An 18,844-nucleotide genomic window follows, 5' to 3' on the forward strand; every position below is an offset into this window, starting at 1 on the left:
GTTACAGTCACCGGCAGAACTCTTCAACTCCGCTGAAGCTCATGCAGATTGGTAAGTCGCATGATTTTTTTTTCATAGTCTCTTAAAAAAATAGCGCGCATGGTTTCTTCTAGTAGATTATAATAAAACGTTAACAATATGCAAACGTGATAAATCTACAAAACTTGGCTACTTTGAATAAAGAACAATTTCTCAACCATTACAAGAGTAAATTATTTAGAATTTATTACAAGAGCTAAATTACAAGATTAAAATTACAAAATTTAAATAAAATAGAAACCTATTTAAGTCTAAAATTTATAATATATTCAGTTCAATGTTACTTACTCGTTATTTCAGTAGATAAATTACACAATTCAATTATATCAAACTACACTTTGAAAGTTGCGTTTTTTAAAAAAAATTCTCCTGTTTAAGACAGTTCACGATATTTGCAAAAAGAAAATTACAACAGGTTTTACATATTTTCTCGCGTATAAATTTGCGTTATCTGGAATTCGTATAATTAAATTTAATTAATCCCACTTCGACGCATCTTGGAGCATGTTTTCAAATAAATATTTAGTTATCTATTCCGTTGTCTTGTTGCGTGGAAGAAACCAATTCCTGCGTAAAGTCCATAATTATTTTTTTAATCGATACCACTGGCAACGGCGGCAGTGGCCCGGGATGCCGTTTTCTATGACAGATGAGTCCAGGTTTCTGCGCGAAAGTATGTCCGCATATATCACAAATGTAGGGCTTTTTGCCGGTGTGAATTAGAATGTGCTGCTCTTGAGCAGTTTTTCTGGGGAAGGTTTTGCCGCAAACCGGACAGGAGAACGGCCGAATACCCTGATGAATCCTTAAGTGAAGATCCAGGTCCCTCTTTTGCCCGAACATCTTGCCGCAGGTGGGACAGACGACCTTTTCCTTCCGCTCGTGCCAGATTAGATGTTGATCGAGATTTTCCTGCGTGGTCAAACCGCGCTTGCATATCTTGCACTCGTAGGCCGGCTTGTAGTGTCGATATTTCATGTGCGCTTTAATAGCGGGGACGTTTTTGCAGGCGTGCCCGCAGATATTGCAAATGATAGGTGGCTCGCCACTGTGCACTTGATTCATGTGCTGCTTCAGGTCGTTTTTTATCTTGAACTGCTTCTTGCAAACCGTGCAGGAGTACTGGAAGCCGCTGGTGTGTTTCCGTATAAAGTGATCCTTCAGGGTGCACTTGTTATTGCTTTTGTACTCGCAAACGCTGCAGGGATACAAAAGAGGCCCGTGAACGTTCACGATGTGGCGCTTCAACTCTCGCTTAAAACTGAAACTCTGGCAGCAGGTTTGGCACTGATATTTATGTAGATTCATATGCTTTATCATGGTAACTTTCTGGCTGAAACGCTTGCCGCATGTAGCGCATTCAAAGAAAAGCTTAGGCTTCTTTTTGTCGACTTCATTGAGACTTGAACTCCGATTTCTCGAGTCTTCTATTAGTTTTCTCTTTCTGGAGATTTTTTGCTTGACTCTACTCGATGATGACTTGTACTTCAATACGTATTCTAAATTACTTTCGGGCAAGCATTCTGTATTATTGGCATCCATGTCGTTCAGAGGATCCACAGACGAGTCACTAAAACATAAATGATGAACGAATTAAATTTTATTACACACGATGCGGAATTTACCGCTGAATATTGAACTTACTTACTTGGAATTAAGAGTGTTGAATTATTTCCAGTTTTTTTTTTTTTTTACACGAAAATATTTTTAATCTACAAAAGGAATACGAAAAATGTAAAGATATTATCAAGTCATATCTCAAATACGCGTCGCATTTAATGTAACAAAATACTTTTAATCGTAACGTTGCAGAATTATTAAATAATAATTATTTTACAACGATATTGAGAGAGACTTAATAAAAATCTTATGATTATTTAAATGATAAAGTTAATTTATATTTGTGATAAAAATATTTTCAAATAAAAAAGAATAATACATTATTTAATTCTCACGTATCACATCTATCATATAGGAAATTAATCAATATATACAAAATTGATAAAAATTGAATTTTATTGCAAACTAAATACAGTAGAAAATGGAAAAAAGATATTTATATATTAAAATTCGACATAAAAATGTCACATCTGTACACGAATGCCTATCTAATATATAAAAAGTATTTGACATAAAATGTCACTCCCAACAACTGTGGACAGACAATAAGAATTCGATACAAAAAATTTTATACCATTTTGCAGAATTCATAATTATCGCCTGCCCACACTTGTTGAAAGTGACACTTTACGTCGAAGATCCTGTACGTAAATTTTAGATTCAAAAAGTTTATACATTTATAAAATTTGTACAAATATCATCTTTATATCTATAAAATACGTAAAAGAATTATCTGTCTTTTTTTTTTTTTTATACATGTAGATAAAAAGTTAAGAAAAGCATTCTTTAAATTTTTCTTTCTGAATATAATCTTTTTATGTCAAACTTTTAATTACTCTCCACTTAATTTTACGCAACACATTTAACATTCGCAATTATCTTTATCAAACGTATCCATTAAAAATACTATAAACATGCATATCTCATTCAATCTTTATAACTGCATTTTTCGTTGCATATTCTTTCGTAAATTCCGTAACGATATTTTTAATAGACACCACGGGTAGCGGGGGCAGTGGGCCAGGATGTCTCTTTCTATGACAAATTAGACCGGGCTTCTGAACAAACGCTTGACCGCAAATATCACAAATGTAAGGTCTCTTCCCGGTATGAATTAGCACGTGCTGCTCTTGAGCGGTCTGTCGACGAAAAGTTTTTCCGCAGACAGGACAAGGGAACGGTTTCACTCCGGTGTGCACCCTCATATGCGAGTCAAGGTCGCGTCCTCGAAATCTCTTACCGCAAGTCGGGCAAAGTACTTTCTCTCTGGTTTCGTGCCACGTTAGATGCTGGTTCAAGTTCTCTTGCGTCGTCATACCTCGTCGACATATCCGGCAGACGAATTCGGGCTTGTAATGCCTGTACTTCATGTGCGCTTTAAGGGCGTGGAGATTCTTACTGAAGTGACCGCAGACGTCGCACACGATCGGCGGAGCTTCGCTGTGGTCCTGCTTCACGTGGTAGTTTAGGGCCTTCTTTATCTTGAACTGCTTGCCGCACGTATTGCACACGTAATCGTAGTTGCTCGTGTGTAACCGGATATAATGATTTTTCAAGGTACCCTTGTTGTTGCTTTTATATTTGCATACGCTGCACTCGTACATCTGTTGCCGATGGATCTTCTCGATGTGAGATATCAAGTAACGCTCAAGACTGAAAGTTTTCGAACAATCGGTGCACTTGTGCCTGTGCTGCTTCAGATGCTCGGCGAGATTACTCTTTTTCAAAAATTTGCGGCGGCAATGATCGCATTCCACACGCATTGTCTTTCTTCTACTCGGTCGATTCTGTTCAGCTACAATCTCCAAACTAAGCTCCTCTCTCGTCAGATTCACATTTACTTCTTCTTGTTCTTTTAGTCGCTTCTCATGTTTCGTTAACGACCTCTTTCTTCTCTGTAATTCGATTCTGGCGAATGGTTTCTGGACATTGGATTCAACGTTCACTGGATCCGTCCTAAAACATAAAAAGGCAAAAGTTCGTTACGTTAATTGTAAAGCGAAGGGATAGTTACTTGTATGCCTGTTGAGTAAAATTATTAAGATTTTAATAAGGAGGAAGTAGTGGAGAAATTATTTATAATAAGTACTGGATACGCTTTAATCACACCATCATTTTCTCAAGTTACCTTCCTAAAAAGTCTGCAGAGATTTGGAAAAAAGTTAAATAGCGGCTTTTCATAATGCAATATAAAATTCTTGGATCACCTAAAAAAAAGTGTGTATCAGTACTACAATTAATTACACAGTATAATGAATTAACAAATGGTGGTATACTTACTTGACGATGAGTAAATAAATTTTACAGATTTACGTAATCATCGAGAACAGTCAGAAAAGACAAAAAAAAAAAAAAAAAAAAAAAAAAGACGAATTAGATTAATTTTCATATATTTCAAGTAAATTCGCTGTACACATATAAAATAATCGTATAAATCGAACTGTTTATTACAAAATAGCATCGCAACGTCATTAACAGAAACTCACAACGTACGAGAGAAGGAAAAAAAAAAAAACGAAAAATAAAAGCCTTTCCCCGTAATTGCAATTTCTCGAGATACTTGTAAAAAATTATGCGTTTGATAAAAATTTATCTTTAGAAAATTTCTACCTTCCTAAAGAAAACGTAACGTTTAAGGAAATAAATTCAGTTAGCACTTTCTCGACTAAGCCTTCGAACTTGGAATTAAGTGTTTGTTAAGTTCTTTGCTTTGCTAATGTAATTTTTAACAAACTCGCTCACGATGCCTATCACGGGTATAACCGGCAGTTTACCGAGTGGTCCAGGATGCATTTTCCTGTGCCATATTAGGGCGGCTCTTCGCGAGTACCTCAGTCCACAAATGTCGCACGCGTAAACGTTACTCATATGCGTTAGAATATGTTGCACTTGGTTTGCCCGTTTCTCGAAGGCTTTCTGGCAGACCGGGCAAATGTAGGGGTTGATCTCGCCGTGGATGATGACGTGCTTGTTCAACTTATTTTTCGTAAGAAAAGTTTCTCCGCACGTGGTGCAGATATAGCTGTCCATATTACGTGTGCCCTCGTGCCGTCGCAAATGCGCCTCCAGAGAGTCCGCGGAGAGTAGACGTCGCTTGCAGACCTCGCATTGGTATCCGGTCTTCAGGTGGATGAGCTTGGTGTGCGCCTTGAGTGCGTGGAAACTATTGTAGACGCGTCTGCAAATGGTGCAAGCCACCGACAGCTTCGTATGCTGGCTATACATGTGCCTCTCGATGGCGTATTTCGATTGAAAGACCTTGTTGCAGGCGGTGCATGTGTTGCAGAAAGGATCTAAGTGGCTCACGAGGAAGTGTTTCTTCATGTCCGGCTTGTTCCACGCGACGGAGTAGCATAGCTTGCAGGTGTACTTAGGTTCGCCGTGGTTTACGACCATGTGTAGTTCTAGCTTCTCCGACGAGGCGAATAACTCGTTGCAGATCTTGCACGTGTTTTTGTGAAGTTGCATATGCTTTCTTAAGCTTCCTTTCGTTCGGCAGGGAAATGAACAAACGTCGCACGCATAATGTACGCGTCTGACTACGTTCCGGTTCTCTTTACTGCTGTCCGTGCTGATTATTTCAGCGATACTCGAGGACGTCTCGATAAAGAATGCGTGGGAATCCCGTATAGCTTCGTTCTTGATGCCGTCCATTTCTAGTAAATCAAACCTACGACATAAAAAAACGTTCAGTCAAGAAGCGTTCGGAAATGTAAGAAACGTGCCTTTCTCGCTATAATTATTATTAATTTTTTTTGTAATAATTCTATCCGCTTTGTCTGAAACAATCTCGATTACGACCGACTTTATGAAAAATATAAGCCTAATATTTTGTAAAAAAAATTTTTCAAGATTTAAAGGAAAAGAGATTATACAAAACTTTGCAGTGATTTATTAACAATTACTAATTTGTTAAATTTCTAATTTTAATTCTTTAATTATACGCAGTATTTTATAAATGTTACGATAATACACAACAAACATTGACAATTGACATCTTACACGATTAAAGACGAATATTTGGGGAACTATACAAGGTAAATTAAATAAGAAAAAAAAAGCTGATATTACTATATATTTTATTACAATTATTTAAACCATTGTATACAATGCGTGAATATCATGGCAATAAATTATATAACATACATTTTTTTTAACGAAATATGACATTGATTAACAATCTTTAATTTTATCGTTACCGCGTGGACGTCACAAATATATGATGTTGCAAAATCTCGAGTCTGGTAGGTATTGTCGTAGTTCGCTTTCAAAAGATTCTTCATGACGAATAAAGATAACTCTTCGTATTCACTTTTCAACTTCGAAACGGCAATAAAATTATTAAAGTAGACGTTGTAGATTTAAAACTCGCACTTCTTTTTCTTCCAAATAATATTCTTATATATTTTTTCACTATTTTTCACCAACTTGCATCTTGCGCTTCAACAAAATAGAAACTACAAATACATCTCTCTCGATACGATTTTAATAGACTTACTTTGAATTTGAATTTTTTTTACGTAATAAAAGTTCCTTCGTGTCATAACTGCAATAGGCTGCTCTTCGTCGACTGTTAAAGGGAATTAATTATCGATTATATCCCTAAAAATTTGAAACAAACCATTATTATTGAAATCTCAATATCTTTAGTTAATAACAAAAATATACTTACCTAAAATATTGTAACGTTACAAAATGTTTCGTAAAATTTGAATTTCCTTTCAAATTATAAGCACGTTAAGTTGAACATTGATTGTTAAAGTAAGAATAGCTCAGTCCTTTACACTCCGAGATATTTTTTCAGTTTTTCGAAATGTACCCTCGGAGAGGATACGTCAAATACAAAGGAATAATATTTCTAACTTAATTAACTACTATCTAAAGTAATGTACAAGAAGTATTTTCAAAAATATTTATTTAAAACGATAATCTGTATTCTTGTGCACATCGCTTACCGATCTAATTTTATTGAACACAATTCTTAAAAAAAAAAAAAAAATCCTAATCCTACTGTACGTCTCTCGTATAAAGTTATAATGTGCGATACCTTACAAACTAATATTAGTGTTTAATTGTAATTACAGCAAAAACCATGTATTGTGCATGAAGAAATCGACAATAATTCGTAGACATATTTTACATAAAAAAAAAAAAAACAAAATAATATATCACAAATAAATTATCTATTTAAAAAAAAGTTTGTTAATCAATGTATGACTCGTATAAAAATTACCATACTCGTAAATGCATAAGAACATTTCTCCATACATAATAACAATGATTATACGTAATAGAAAATTGTTTACTGTACAATAGATACAAAAATTTATGCTATAAATCGATTATATATCATTTATCATTACCTAAGTACTGTATTCATATTTTCGTGGTACGTGACTCATTTATAAAGAGTTATCGTTTCGTTATAAATATCAAATTTAAGGAATGTGTTGATGCGCACGAATTAAAATATCTGAATATGTAAATACAGGCAAAATCGATCCAGCACCGGTATACAACGGGTAACAGGCGGATATTTGGTTATCTAAATATCTCGAGTCCTATTAATTTCCATACAGTTTATTTTAATTTGATTTAGCAATGTTACATTGAATTTACGTAAATGCCATGTTACTAATAATAACATTAAATATAATATTATTATAATAATTGCAAATTTTATTGGTTCAAAGAAATACAGACTTTTAATTTTGTTGATAATTAATATATCAGAAGTCTAAAATGCTGGCGGAAGTTATAAAATCACGGTTTTTGGAATTTTACAAATATAATTTACAACTGCAGAATATATCTCTTGAGTTCACATCTATTGGGTATATTCAATTGTCATTAATGATTTAAAACTTCCGGTAAAAGAACTTGTTATCGATAATGAAATTTCAAAACTTGGTGCTTTTCTTATTGTTAATGGAATACTTTTATTATAACAAGCATGTTTCTATTTCTTAGTATGTTGAACCAAGACGATCGCTAGTTTTAGTTTAAAATTAAATTGTTACGTGTATACATAGGCACGCACACGCACGTATATATATATACATATATTTTTTTTTTTTTGTTTTTAATATATATACAATACACGTACGTGTGCTTGTTTATGTATGTGTGAATAAATTATGTCGGTCATTAAACGATAATTACATTTATTAGCGACAGTTGCAAAATTGTTTCAGAACTTGACATAATAAATTTAAAAGGAAACAAAATTAACTTTCTAGAAAAAGACATTACTGACAATTTGCTTGATTAAAAAAAACCAAATTTTTAACTTTAATATTGTAATTGTACTAATACTTTAGTTCCATATTGTTTTCTATATTTTATTCTTTCTTTCACAGTACTATTTTATACGTATAAGAACGATATATGCAAAAAAAATCAATTAAACGATTTGATGAAAGTAATACAATATTAAAGATCTCGACGGTATTAAAATCGCGGTACTGCAACTAACTGCGATAAGTGATACATAATCCATACGCAAACAAACATAGAGTTTCGTCTATAAGTTTTGCTACCTGAGGTACTCTTAACATTTCTGTTTTACATAAAACGTGTAAATTTTTTTTGCTTTATAACGATCGCGTGCTTATGCTATTTTAAACATTGGTTTAAAAAAAAAAAAAAAGAAACTTTGACAGATATACTGAGATAAGTTTAACGTTTACACTTCTTCGTCTTCTTCGTTGATGTTTTCCTCCCGTAAATTAATTTCCTGCTCGTACCCGTCAGTAAATTCTTTAACAATATCCGCGATTGGCATCACGGGTAACGGCGGATGTGTCCCAGGATGAGTTTTTCTATGACAGATCAATCCAGGCTTTTGCGTGAACGCTTTTCCACATATGTCGCATACAAACGGCCGCTTGCCAGTGTGGATGAGCAAGTGTTGGCGTAGCTGTGATCTTCGCGCAAAAGGCTTTTTACAAATAATACAGGAGAATGGTTTGTATCCTGTATGTACTACCATGTGCCTCTTGAAAGAGTCCTTCTTTGTGAAAGTCTTGCCGCATTCCGCGCAGACAATCTTGTCGCGCTTCTCGTGCTGCGTCAGCAAATGCTGATCCAGATTTTCCTGTGTCACCATACGTCTTTTGCAAATATGACATTCGTACTTAGGCTTGTAGTGCGCCCATTTTTGATGCACGTACAACGAGCCACTATTAAGGCACAGTTTGCCACATACATCGCATTTGACTGGCTTCTCCTTATGATGGAACCGTATATGATTCGTTAGATCTCCTTTAACTTTAAACTTCTTCGAGCAAAAATTGCACTCGTGCTCGTAAATGTCCGTGTGCTTTCTCGTGAAATGAGATTGTAACGAGTGCTTCGATCTACAAACAAAGCCACAAGCTATGCAGGGAAATTTCGTATTGCTGTGTCGTTTTTTAGACCAAGTATCGTGTTTTCTGTCTAAATGTGCGGCAAACAGACTCTTTTTCAGAGTTTTAAAGCCGCACACGGCGCATATATAAGCACCGTCCTCTTTTACGCACATTTTCTTTTTGTGAGTCCACGCCACGTGTTTCCTAAAAGACAAAAATGTGTCAAATACTTCCGAGCATAATTTACACTTTATAGTCTCACTGGAAATTTTTGTTTTTTTCGGCGGTGGCGGTTTGCTAGGAGATATGCCAAGTATAGAGATATCCTCTATTTCCTCCTCGAGATATTCTATTTCCTCTTCATCGTCATTCACGTCCTCTGCTTGATCTTGTTCAATTTTCGCGTTCTCTGCCTGATCGTCGTCAGTTTTCACATCCTCTGCCTGATCCTCGTCAATTTTTATGGCCTCTGTCTGATCTTCGTCAATTTTCACGTCTACTTCCGAACTGGATCCAAGCTTCTCAATGGTTACCATACTACCTTGTACTTTTACCTGGTATAAATTTCCAGTCATTTTATCATCCATAGTCTCTTCGATGCCGTTCAGGGCGATTGGTTTTGCAGTCAAATCATCTGTTTCTTCGACACTGCTATTAAGAATATTCTCAACATTATACTTTAATTTCTCCTCACCGGAACTATATTCTTCCTCTTCCAACTGATATTCCTGTTCCATGTTATTTAAATAAGTATTTTCATTTTCTATCTTATTTACATCTTCTATTAATTTCGCCTCATGTTCCATTTCTTTTACGTTATATTCTCCTTCTTCCTTTACGTCATATTCTACTTCTTTTACATTGTCTTCTTTTTCCTTTACTTCCTCTTCCGATTCTTCTTGTAACGATTCGTCTATTTGATCTGGTATATCCTCGTCTGGCAAAGGTTCATCACCTTCAGGTACAAATGCATAATACGGCTTGCCATCAAACTCCAAAATTTGCCACTTTTTCATCACCAACGATTCATTATTAAAGGTGAAAATACCACAAGAATTGTACGCGCCTTCGTGCCTGAAACATCACGGAATAAAATAATTATTAGAAAAAACAATCATGTAATTTCTGTTCGTATCGCGGTAAATTAAAAGCTAAAAATTATTTATCCTATAAAAATTAAGTATCACAGATCAACAAAGGTACTCACAAACAAAAAGCTAAAACTACCTTTTTTGTTGATCAGCATTGCAGTCCGTTGCGACCTACATTAGTTACGAAGTCGCTATAAAATAGGGAATATAAAAAAAAAACCTATATATTTTCGTAATATAAAATATTTTTGCACACACATACATATTTAGTATCTAATCGATACAAATTCTTTCAATAACTTCAGAAATATGTATTTACTTGGAATTATTTCGTCATTCCAAATCGAATCCAATCGATTCTTAAGTAGCATTTTATTTCATATCGCTAAAAAATAATTAACAAATTAAAAGTGTTATATATTTTTAGATTAACAATAAAACACAAAATATATAAAATAATATTTCATATTATCCATATTTGTATAGCTTAAAGTTTTCAAAACTGTAATACTTAAAATATTAAAAGTACAGACCAGGAAACAAATAAATTTCTTAACATAGTTTTACAAATCTTAAACATTTTATTTAATTTCTTTTAGTTTTATTTAATCTATATAGTTTATAATTTTGAATAAATTTAAATTATCTTTATCGTCAAATAATTATTTTTACTAAAACACATATTCCTGTTTATCACATTGTAGAAATTTTTATCTTCATACATGTTATTTTATACTGCAATTACATTCAGCATAGAAAAGAATTTTACTCATAATTCGACATACAAATATTACTTTCATTCAAAAAATTATTTTTTTATTTATTATCAGCAAAAATCATGTGCTTATCAAAGTCTGAAAAAATTTTAAAACAATAACTTTTTACTTTTTTCTTGTATATTATATTACAAATTTAAAGATAAAAAAAGAGATAGCCAATAAAAGATATAAGTCACAGAATAAAATTAAAAACTAATAATTTTTTAAACGTAAAGATTGAATTTTAATATACATAGCGGTTAAGTTTCATAATCTTTTTATTCGCATCGTCACTTCTTCTTCATGAAATCATTAAGAATGTGATCAATGTACACCACTGGTAAAGGAGGATGCACTCCGGGATGAGATTTTCGATGACATATTAATCCAGGTTTCTGTGTAAAAGCTTTCCCGCAAATGTCACAAACATACGGTCGCAGCCCCGTGTGAATTAGCAAGTGTTGTCTAAAAGCAGTCCTACGCGCAAAAGCTTTACCGCAGATGTGACAGTCGTGTGGTCGATCGCCAGTATGTGTCATCATATGTTGTTTTAATCGATGATTTTCTGAAAAAGATTTGCCGCATTCTTCGCAGACAAAACTCTCTTTACGTTCGTGCTGAAGCAAAATATGCTGATCCAGATTCTCTTGCGTGACCATACGCCTCTTACAAATTTCGCACTCGTACTTGGGTTTAAAATGCGACCATTTCTGATGCACGTACAATGAATTGCTGTTGGAGCAGGTTTTGCCGCAAACGTCGCATATTATTGGGTTTTCCTTATGCTTAAAACGCACGTGTAATTTCATATCGCTCTTCACTTTAAACTTTTTGCCACAGTATTCGCACTCGTGCTTATATTCGGATCCATGTTTGCGATCGAGATGCTCTTTCAGTCGTCGTCGGCTTGGACACTTAAACCCACATATGTCACACGAATATTCTTGCGGTTTGACAACTTTGCTTTTCCGTCCAGTTACGCGTTTCGTGGAATGTTTTTTACTAATGTGCGAGTTGAAAGTCGACTTGTCAGTACTCTCAAAGCTACAAAACTTGCAGGTGTACGTAATACGTTCTATGGTAGTTTCATCCTTGTTCACCTGGTGCACCGTGTCTCGATGGCACTGCAACATTTGCATTACGGGAAAGCAAATGTTGCACTCGTCGCAAGCATATACCTTGCTGTCTTCCTCGCTGAAAGACTGTTCTTCGCCCATAATTATTACCTCATCCATCGAAGATGCATTCTCTTTTTCTATCTTCATCACGTAATTTAACGAGTCCGGATATATATTATTATCACTTATCACTGTGAAGGAATTCTCCGCATTATCAGCCCCAATTTTCGACACTTCATTCTCCTGTTTCTGTTCATATTGTGTCTCTTCTACCATTTTTGATATCTGACTTGTTGGAAGGAAGCCGTAATAGAGAGTTCCTTCAACTTCGACTACTTTCCACGGCTGCATTGGAATAGATTCTTTGCCATACAGAAAATGTCCGTTCCCATTTACGACCCTGAAAATCATACAACATGTTAATTGAGAATTTTACTATCAAGTGAGAATAGTCTTAGACTTAAAAGAAATTTATTTTATTGCAATTTTATCATCTTTGTGCCTTTAAATGATAATTTATTATTTGAAATAGAGAATAAATAATTATTTCATATAAATGGACAAGGTGCACATTCCAGATAAAACATATTTTTTGATTTTTCTAATTATTTATAATCACTTTCAATTATTTCTTCCGGTTTTTCAAAACTTACAATTAATGTCAGTCACATTAATTCTTAAAATGAGAACTTACTGTGTATTAACTTACATACTTGTAACGTTTATTTGCTGAAATCACATTCGGCTATAGTTAATTACGTAAAAATAATTAAATCTAGGGTATAAACACTAGACTACTCTATACATAAGAAAATATACCATTTAGTTATTAAGGTTTAAACAATTTCTTCTTAAGATCGATATTTATTGTACTTACAAATGCGAATAATTGTACAATAATTTTGTATGCACATTTAAGATGTTTAAAAAATTAATATTTCTAAAGGAAAACAAATAAATTAATAGAAACAATTAATGAGATTATAACGATCAATTGCTTCATTAACATACAAAATAAATTTAATTATTTTGGAAAAACTTCAGATCCTAATAATTCTTATTTCGTTAACACAATGTTCAATAAACAAATTAAACAAGATAATAATATAATACTCAACTAAATAAATTAGTAAAGCGTTAAAAAAAGATTTTGCTCACAAAAATCAATATAAACTCATGCGTTAATAATAAAAAAAAAAAAAATTACGTTTGAAAATTATTTCCATTTACATAAAGCAATTGAAATTGTTAAAGATTAACATATTGAACCTAAATCGTTAACACTTTTAGATATTACTGAATAAAAAACCGTATAATGAGAGTATCTCTTTATCGTAGATATCAATTACATTTATCTTTTATACACTGTCGCGTCACTTACTCGTAATCGTTTATGCAAATTCTACATCGACTAATTATTGTGTCAACCATTCATAACGTCGTTTAAAATGTGATCGATGAGCACTCGCGGTAAAGGAGGATGGGAACCCGGGTGAGACTTTCTGTGGCTGATTAAGCCTGGCTTCTGTGTGAAGGCTTTACCGCAAATATCGCAAACGTATGGCCTGATACCGGTATGGATGAGCAAATGCTGTTTAAGAGCTGTCCGACGAGCAAAAGATTTCTTGCAAATAGTACAGCTGTAAGGCTTGTCTCCGGTATGTATCCTCATGTGCACTTTTAGTCTACTGTTTCGCGAAAACGTTTTGCCGCACTCTTCGCACACCACGTTTTCTCTGCGCTCGTGTTGTCTGAGCATATGCTCGTTGAGATTTTCCTGGCTAACCATCCGCCTTTTGCATATCTGGCACTCGTACTGAGCTTTGTAGTGGGCAAATTTCTGATGCACATACAAGGAATTACTGTTGAGACAAGTCTTGCCGCAAACGTCGCAGATCACCGGCTGCTCCCGGTGACTGAAACGTATGTGGTTTGTCAAATCGCCTTTGACTTTGAATTTCTTACCGCAAGTCTCGCAAGAGAATTTAAAGTCGTCCGTATGTTTACGTGCAACGTGTATTTTCAGCTCGTACTTATTTTTGTTCTTATAATCACACTGGTTGCAATAAAATAGTTCCGGTTGCGTGTCGCCGTCGCAGGACTGCGATTCTTTGTGCTTGCGTTTAATGTGAGAATACAAGGACGACTTCTTAGCAGTTTTAAAGCCGCACTCGTTACACGCGTACACCTCATTCACATCCTCCACTTTGTGCCGACGTTTATGAGAATATAACGTGCTCTTTTTCGCGCACGTAAAATCGCAGAGATCACAGTGTTCCTCGACGACTGGTCTCTCTTGGCTAGGTTTTTGCGAAACGTCGGTGACGTTCACCGATGTCTCGCTACGATCCTCAACTTCCTTTTTAATTGTCAAACTGGAATCCTCATGCAGAATTAACGCGGTTCTCTTAATCGTCTCGTGATTGTACGAGCAATCGGATTGATTTGTCTTTTTGGAAGATACGTAACTGTACTTGGTTGTTCTGCGCTTCTTTTCACAACTCGAATTTTTCTTCGATCTCTCGTGACTCTTCAAGTGAGATATGAGACTGGTGCTTCTTTTGCAAACGAAATCGCACACGTTGCAAGCAAAACTCGCCGTACTTTTGCTCCTATGCTTACACATGTGCTTGCTCAGATTTGCCTTACTCAAACACTCGTAATTGCAGATTAGACAACTGAGTTTTTTCGAGTTAGTCGTAGCTGTGTCCTCCTTATGTTTTCGTTTCACATGCGCGTTTAAAGTTGCCAATCTATTGCATTCAAAATTGCAAAACGTGCAGACGTACTTTGTTCTTTGCGAACACTTTCGTTCTTTCAGCTGGGTGAATTGTTTTCGAACATTTATTTTCAAATATTGCACGTAATTTTCCTTCGAACGACTTCCTCGCACATACAAATTATGCGTTATTTTATGGCGATTAAGCATAGATTGTACAGGAAATTTGATATTGCACTTGTTGCAAGTGTAACTATCGACTGCTTTATGAAAACGTATCAAGGAATTCATGCGATTATCAATGCCGCGTTCACTGGTTCTTCGGTTGTCTTGCTGATTCTCCTCAGATTCTTCAAGTTTGACAGAAGTCAACAGTGATGCGTTAAATATTTTCACATCTTCCTTGGTTTTAGCAACGTCGTTCGATATCGGTACTAACGAATAGCACAGTTTACCGTTCGCATCAGCGTGCTGCCACAGTCTCATCGGTACCGAATCTTTTCCAACGATAAAGCAGCCGGAAGCATCCGTCTGCAAGATCTTCTTGCTGCAGTTTTGTTCTCTAAAACATATTAAAATACTGTGATTAGTTTCGATGATGTTGGTGAAACCTAAACATCTCAATTAAACTACTTACTCCGGAGTCTAAAAGATGTTTCTACAAAAAAAAAAAAAAGTTTGGATACATCTGAATCTCGTAGATATTATAACATGGTTCGCAAAAGTCGCGAATTTGTTCATTTTTCTAACGAAATTGTCCATTAAAAACTTTTTTACGGGATTAGAACATATAATTTTATTAAAATTATTTTCTTTGAATTAACTTATACTACGTAAAAAAATGTCTGCTGTATAAATTAAAAGTAAAACACATTGCGTAAAATAAATTGTAATAATCATGTATAAAATATTTTTGTCTTTAGCATAACCGATTTAAAATCGCAATGTCCACGATATAAATCTAAACTGATTTCATGTGATGACACATAAAATTAAAGCACGTCTCACTTTTTAAACGTACATTGCAGTACATTTAGACGTAAATTACATACCCGTATGAATAAATATTGATGTTGTATTGTATCATACGGTTTCTTACTTAAAAATTTTTATCAAATTTATTCGTATACTTTAAATCATATTTTTCTGATGCAATATTCAATTTATACGTATCTTCAGGCTCCATCGGAGATTCAACAACAGTTTTCACTTTTACTTTCGATAAGAGATTCAACAGTTTTACATTATCAATTTTTTATTCGCTCTTAACAATTTGATAAGAATCTTATACCGATACAGAATAAAACTGATCGTTGCTTTGAATTGTGAAAAAATTTTGTTTGAGAAGATCGTGTTCCACAGACCTAAAAATAAGAAAAGTAAGTCAATTTCGTACAAAACATACACTTTGTACAAACCAAGATACACGCTGCATTGTATATCACTAAAAAAACATGAAATATTTCATTATTTCAAATATTATACATTCGTTAAACATATTACAAAAAAGATATGCAATATGTTATCGTAAGGCACGTTAATTCCCTTTTCTCTCGTGATTATTTTTGACTATTAAAAAAAAAAAAAAAAAGATTCTTTTAAAGTATCTTTAAAAGCATTCTTAAAAAAAATTGCTTTTTCTTGCTAAAGATGCAACTACCAATTTGTTAATTAATATTATATTGCATTTCTATATCTTATACCTTTATTGTTAGTAAGTCCTTTTGTGAAACGAGTTAATATGTAGCATTTGATAAAACTACGCGTCACATAATTGTGGAAACTGCAAGTATATCCATTTACTAAAAACATATGTATTTATTATCTTACATTGATTTTTTACTGTACATTGCATCATCCCATATTATAAACGGAAATTCGCTATCAAAAGCGAGAATGAAGAGGATTATTCTCGAAAAAGATCATACTTTCAGTAATCTCTTCGATAAATTTCTAAATCAAAGACAATTAAATAAATTAAATATAAAATAATGAGAGTAAAATTTGTTAACAAAAATATATCATATTCTTAGTCAAAACGAAGTTGAAATATGCAAAATGTCAAAATATTGTCTTGTTAAAAAAAAAAATTATTAAATTTAACATTATTTGTAACATATAAGTAAAATGTAATTATACGTTGAACAAATCTAAAACAAAGCAAAACATCGAAAGTAAAATGTGTCTAACGTCATATTTGAACACATATGTTCTGTTTACTACAATTACTTTTGTAATTATAATAATTAATTAAATCATTGATAGATTTATTTTAAGGTATAAGACGAATAAAAAAATAAAATAATGTTATAACAAGATGAGACAATAAATAAATACTTGATTGCAGAGATTTAGAACTTAATTTTAAGTCTGATAAACTGTAATATAGTATTAATAATAACTTAATAAATGTTGTAACGAACGGTGATATAAAATCGACATACCAACGTGGGAGTTTGTACTTTCGAGAAATAAATCCTCCAATTTTGATATCTACACGCCACATGACAATACAGTAATGCTGTTACTTTATCACCTGTGCAGGCGGGATTGTCCAAAGCTGCGTTACATCAGAAATGTATCGCCACTGAAATAGTATTCAAAGTCCGCTTAAACAATAAGCACTTTCAGATTACAATAAAAAGATAGAAAAGTGATCTGAATGATGAGATCACTTTCTTGATTTCACTTGGCACTTTTATTCACGACAATTTTGTCTTGCACACCGTGCAAGAGATTTGTGATTTTGATGGGTGGAGGCGGTGGATGCACGCCGGGATGCTTTTTCCGATGCAACATCATCGGCGAACGCTGAGTGAAGCTTTGGCCGCAGATATCGCAAACGTAAGGCCGTTCGCCGACGTGGGTGAGCAGATGAATCTTCTGCGAGCTGAGGCAGCCGAAGGTCTTGCCGCATATCGCGCAGAGATACGACTTCTCGCCCGAGTGCGTTCTCAGATGTTTCGTGAGACCGTACTTGAACTTGAACTCCATGCCGCACTGCTCGCAGACGTATTTCATCTTGTGCAGCTCAGCGTGACTGTCGAGATTCTTCTGAGTCTTAAAATGCTTTCTGCAAATTTGACACTCGAACTCCTTTACTTTCGTCTTGTGCTTGTAATGCTTGTGGAAGTATAAGGAGCTCTTGCTGGGGTAGGACGTGCCGCATATATCGCAAACGCAAGACTCCGTGTCGTGGTCCTTCATATGCGTCGTGTAGTCCGACTGTACCTTAAACATCTTGCCGCACTGCTCACAGCTATAGTTATATTCCTCAGTGTGTTTGCGAATGTAATGAATCTTAAGATACGGTTTTGTGCGCGCCTTGAAATCACACAGGGTGCACGCGTGCAGCTGTGCAGGCTCGTCGTGGATCTCCATGTGCCTGGAAAGATACGCACCGGTTTTAAAGCCCTTCGAGCAGATCGTGCATTTGTGCGGCCGTGAATTGCTGTGCTTGAACATGTGACTAGTGAGCTTGCTTTTGCGATCGAACGTGATGTAACAGATCTCACAGATATGCGACTTCTTTTTTGAGCTGGTCGTGTGCTTGCTGGACCGCGTTTTTGAGAGCTCGTCTTTACGCCGTTTCCTAAAATCCAACGGAGTATCATCCAAATCGTCCAAGTCCTCCAAATCGTCAACGATGGCTTTACTTCTTTTCCTAGTTTCAATACGATTTTGACGTCTTTCGGTGCGTTGAGTCTTCTCTTTTATTTCTTCTACATCTTTCGACACAGCTTTGGACTTATTTTCATCGGCAGGTGGCGGTTCTTTCATCATAAATACGCTCAATGATTTTGGGATGCGAAAATAATCCTCTTCCAGTTTTACTATCAGAAAAGTTGGCGAGAGCGGATCTAGCTGATTGCACCTAAAAAAATTATAAAAACTGTCAATCGATTTTTATTCGTTTAAAATAACGGGGGATTTGATTGTGCTGATTGCACACGAGCATGCATTGGTGCAACTTGAGCTAAAAGTTTCAATAAAGAAGCAAGACTGAGTTCCACAAAACAACTTTCCTCCACTGTTGATAAATATTTCCTTAAGCAAGTATTTCTTAGTATCATATATGCAAAAAGCAATTGCATCTAAAAAGAAAATTATCTGTAAAAAAAACTTGAAAAAAATTTTTTATACTTTGTTT

The 18,844-nt window shown here is 34.6% G+C and overlaps 4 protein-coding genes across 8 annotated transcripts in view; all 4 read right to left on the reverse strand.

The window, feature by feature from the left end:
* Nucleotides 1-561: 561 nt before the first annotated feature.
* Nucleotides 562-1,581, reverse strand: LOC139102818 (zinc finger protein OZF-like). Its single transcript, XM_070656961.1, has one exon. It carries the CDS (start codon nucleotides 1,579-1,581, stop codon nucleotides 562-564), a length of 1,020 nt encoding a protein of 339 aa, XP_070513062.1.
* Nucleotides 1,582-1,717: 136 nt separating this feature from the next.
* On the reverse strand, nucleotides 1,718-4,330 carry LOC139102518 (zinc finger protein 157-like). The gene is made up of 2 exons (XM_070656462.1): nucleotides 3,788-4,330; nucleotides 1,718-3,615 (listed from the first exon to the last, which is right to left on the reverse strand). Exons 1-2 carry the CDS (start codon nucleotides 3,838-3,840, stop codon nucleotides 2,583-2,585), a joined length of 1,086 nt encoding a protein of 361 aa, XP_070512563.1. The 5' UTR covers nucleotides 3,841-4,330; the 3' UTR covers nucleotides 1,718-2,582.
* A 14-nt stretch (nucleotides 4,331-4,344) lies between these two features.
* Nucleotides 4,345-5,313, reverse strand: LOC139102819 (PR domain zinc finger protein 5-like). Its single transcript, XM_070656962.1, has one exon. The coding sequence runs from the start codon at nucleotides 5,311-5,313 to the stop codon at nucleotides 4,345-4,347; it is 969 nt and encodes a 322-aa protein (XP_070513063.1).
* A 1,244-nt stretch (nucleotides 5,314-6,557) lies between these two features.
* Nucleotides 6,558-18,844, reverse strand: part of LOC139102510 (zinc finger protein 546-like) — a 38,085-nt gene continuing 25,798 nt past the window's right edge. For 2 of the 5 annotated variants that reach the window (XM_070656440.1, XM_070656441.1), the window contains exon 5: nucleotides 12,820-15,256. In XM_070656440.1, coding sequence (XP_070512541.1) covers nucleotides 13,399-15,256 — 1,858 coding nt within the window. In that variant the 3' untranslated portion in view covers nucleotides 12,820-13,398. Of the gene's footprint in view, nucleotides 10,083-10,687; nucleotides 12,376-12,819; nucleotides 15,257-16,490; nucleotides 18,569-18,844 lie in introns of those variants that run through there. The other 3 variants (XM_070656442.1, XM_070656444.1, XM_070656445.1) reach the window with 3 other exon arrangements.

Source organism: Cardiocondyla obscurior, linkage group LG05, assembly GCF_019399895.1.
Source record: "Cardiocondyla obscurior isolate alpha-2009 linkage group LG05, Cobs3.1, whole genome shotgun sequence".
Lineage (NCBI taxonomy): Eukaryota > Metazoa > Arthropoda > Insecta > Hymenoptera > Formicidae > Cardiocondyla > Cardiocondyla obscurior.

Coding starts and splice junctions, on each gene's coding strand:
- LOC139102818 (XM_070656961.1), bottom strand. CDS start 1,581: ATGGATGCCAATAATACAGAATGCTTGCCCGAAAGTAATTTAGAATAC.
- LOC139102518 (XM_070656462.1), bottom strand. CDS start 3,840: ATGAAAAGCCGCTATTTAACTTTTTTCCAAATCTCTGCAGACTTTTTA. Junction 3,616..3,787: donor TCTGCAGACTTTTTAGGAAG/GTAACTTGAGAA, acceptor TTTATGTTTTAG/GACGGATCCAGTGAACGTTG.
- LOC139102819 (XM_070656962.1), bottom strand. CDS start 5,313: ATGGACGGCATCAAGAACGAAGCTATACGGGATTCCCACGCATTCTTT.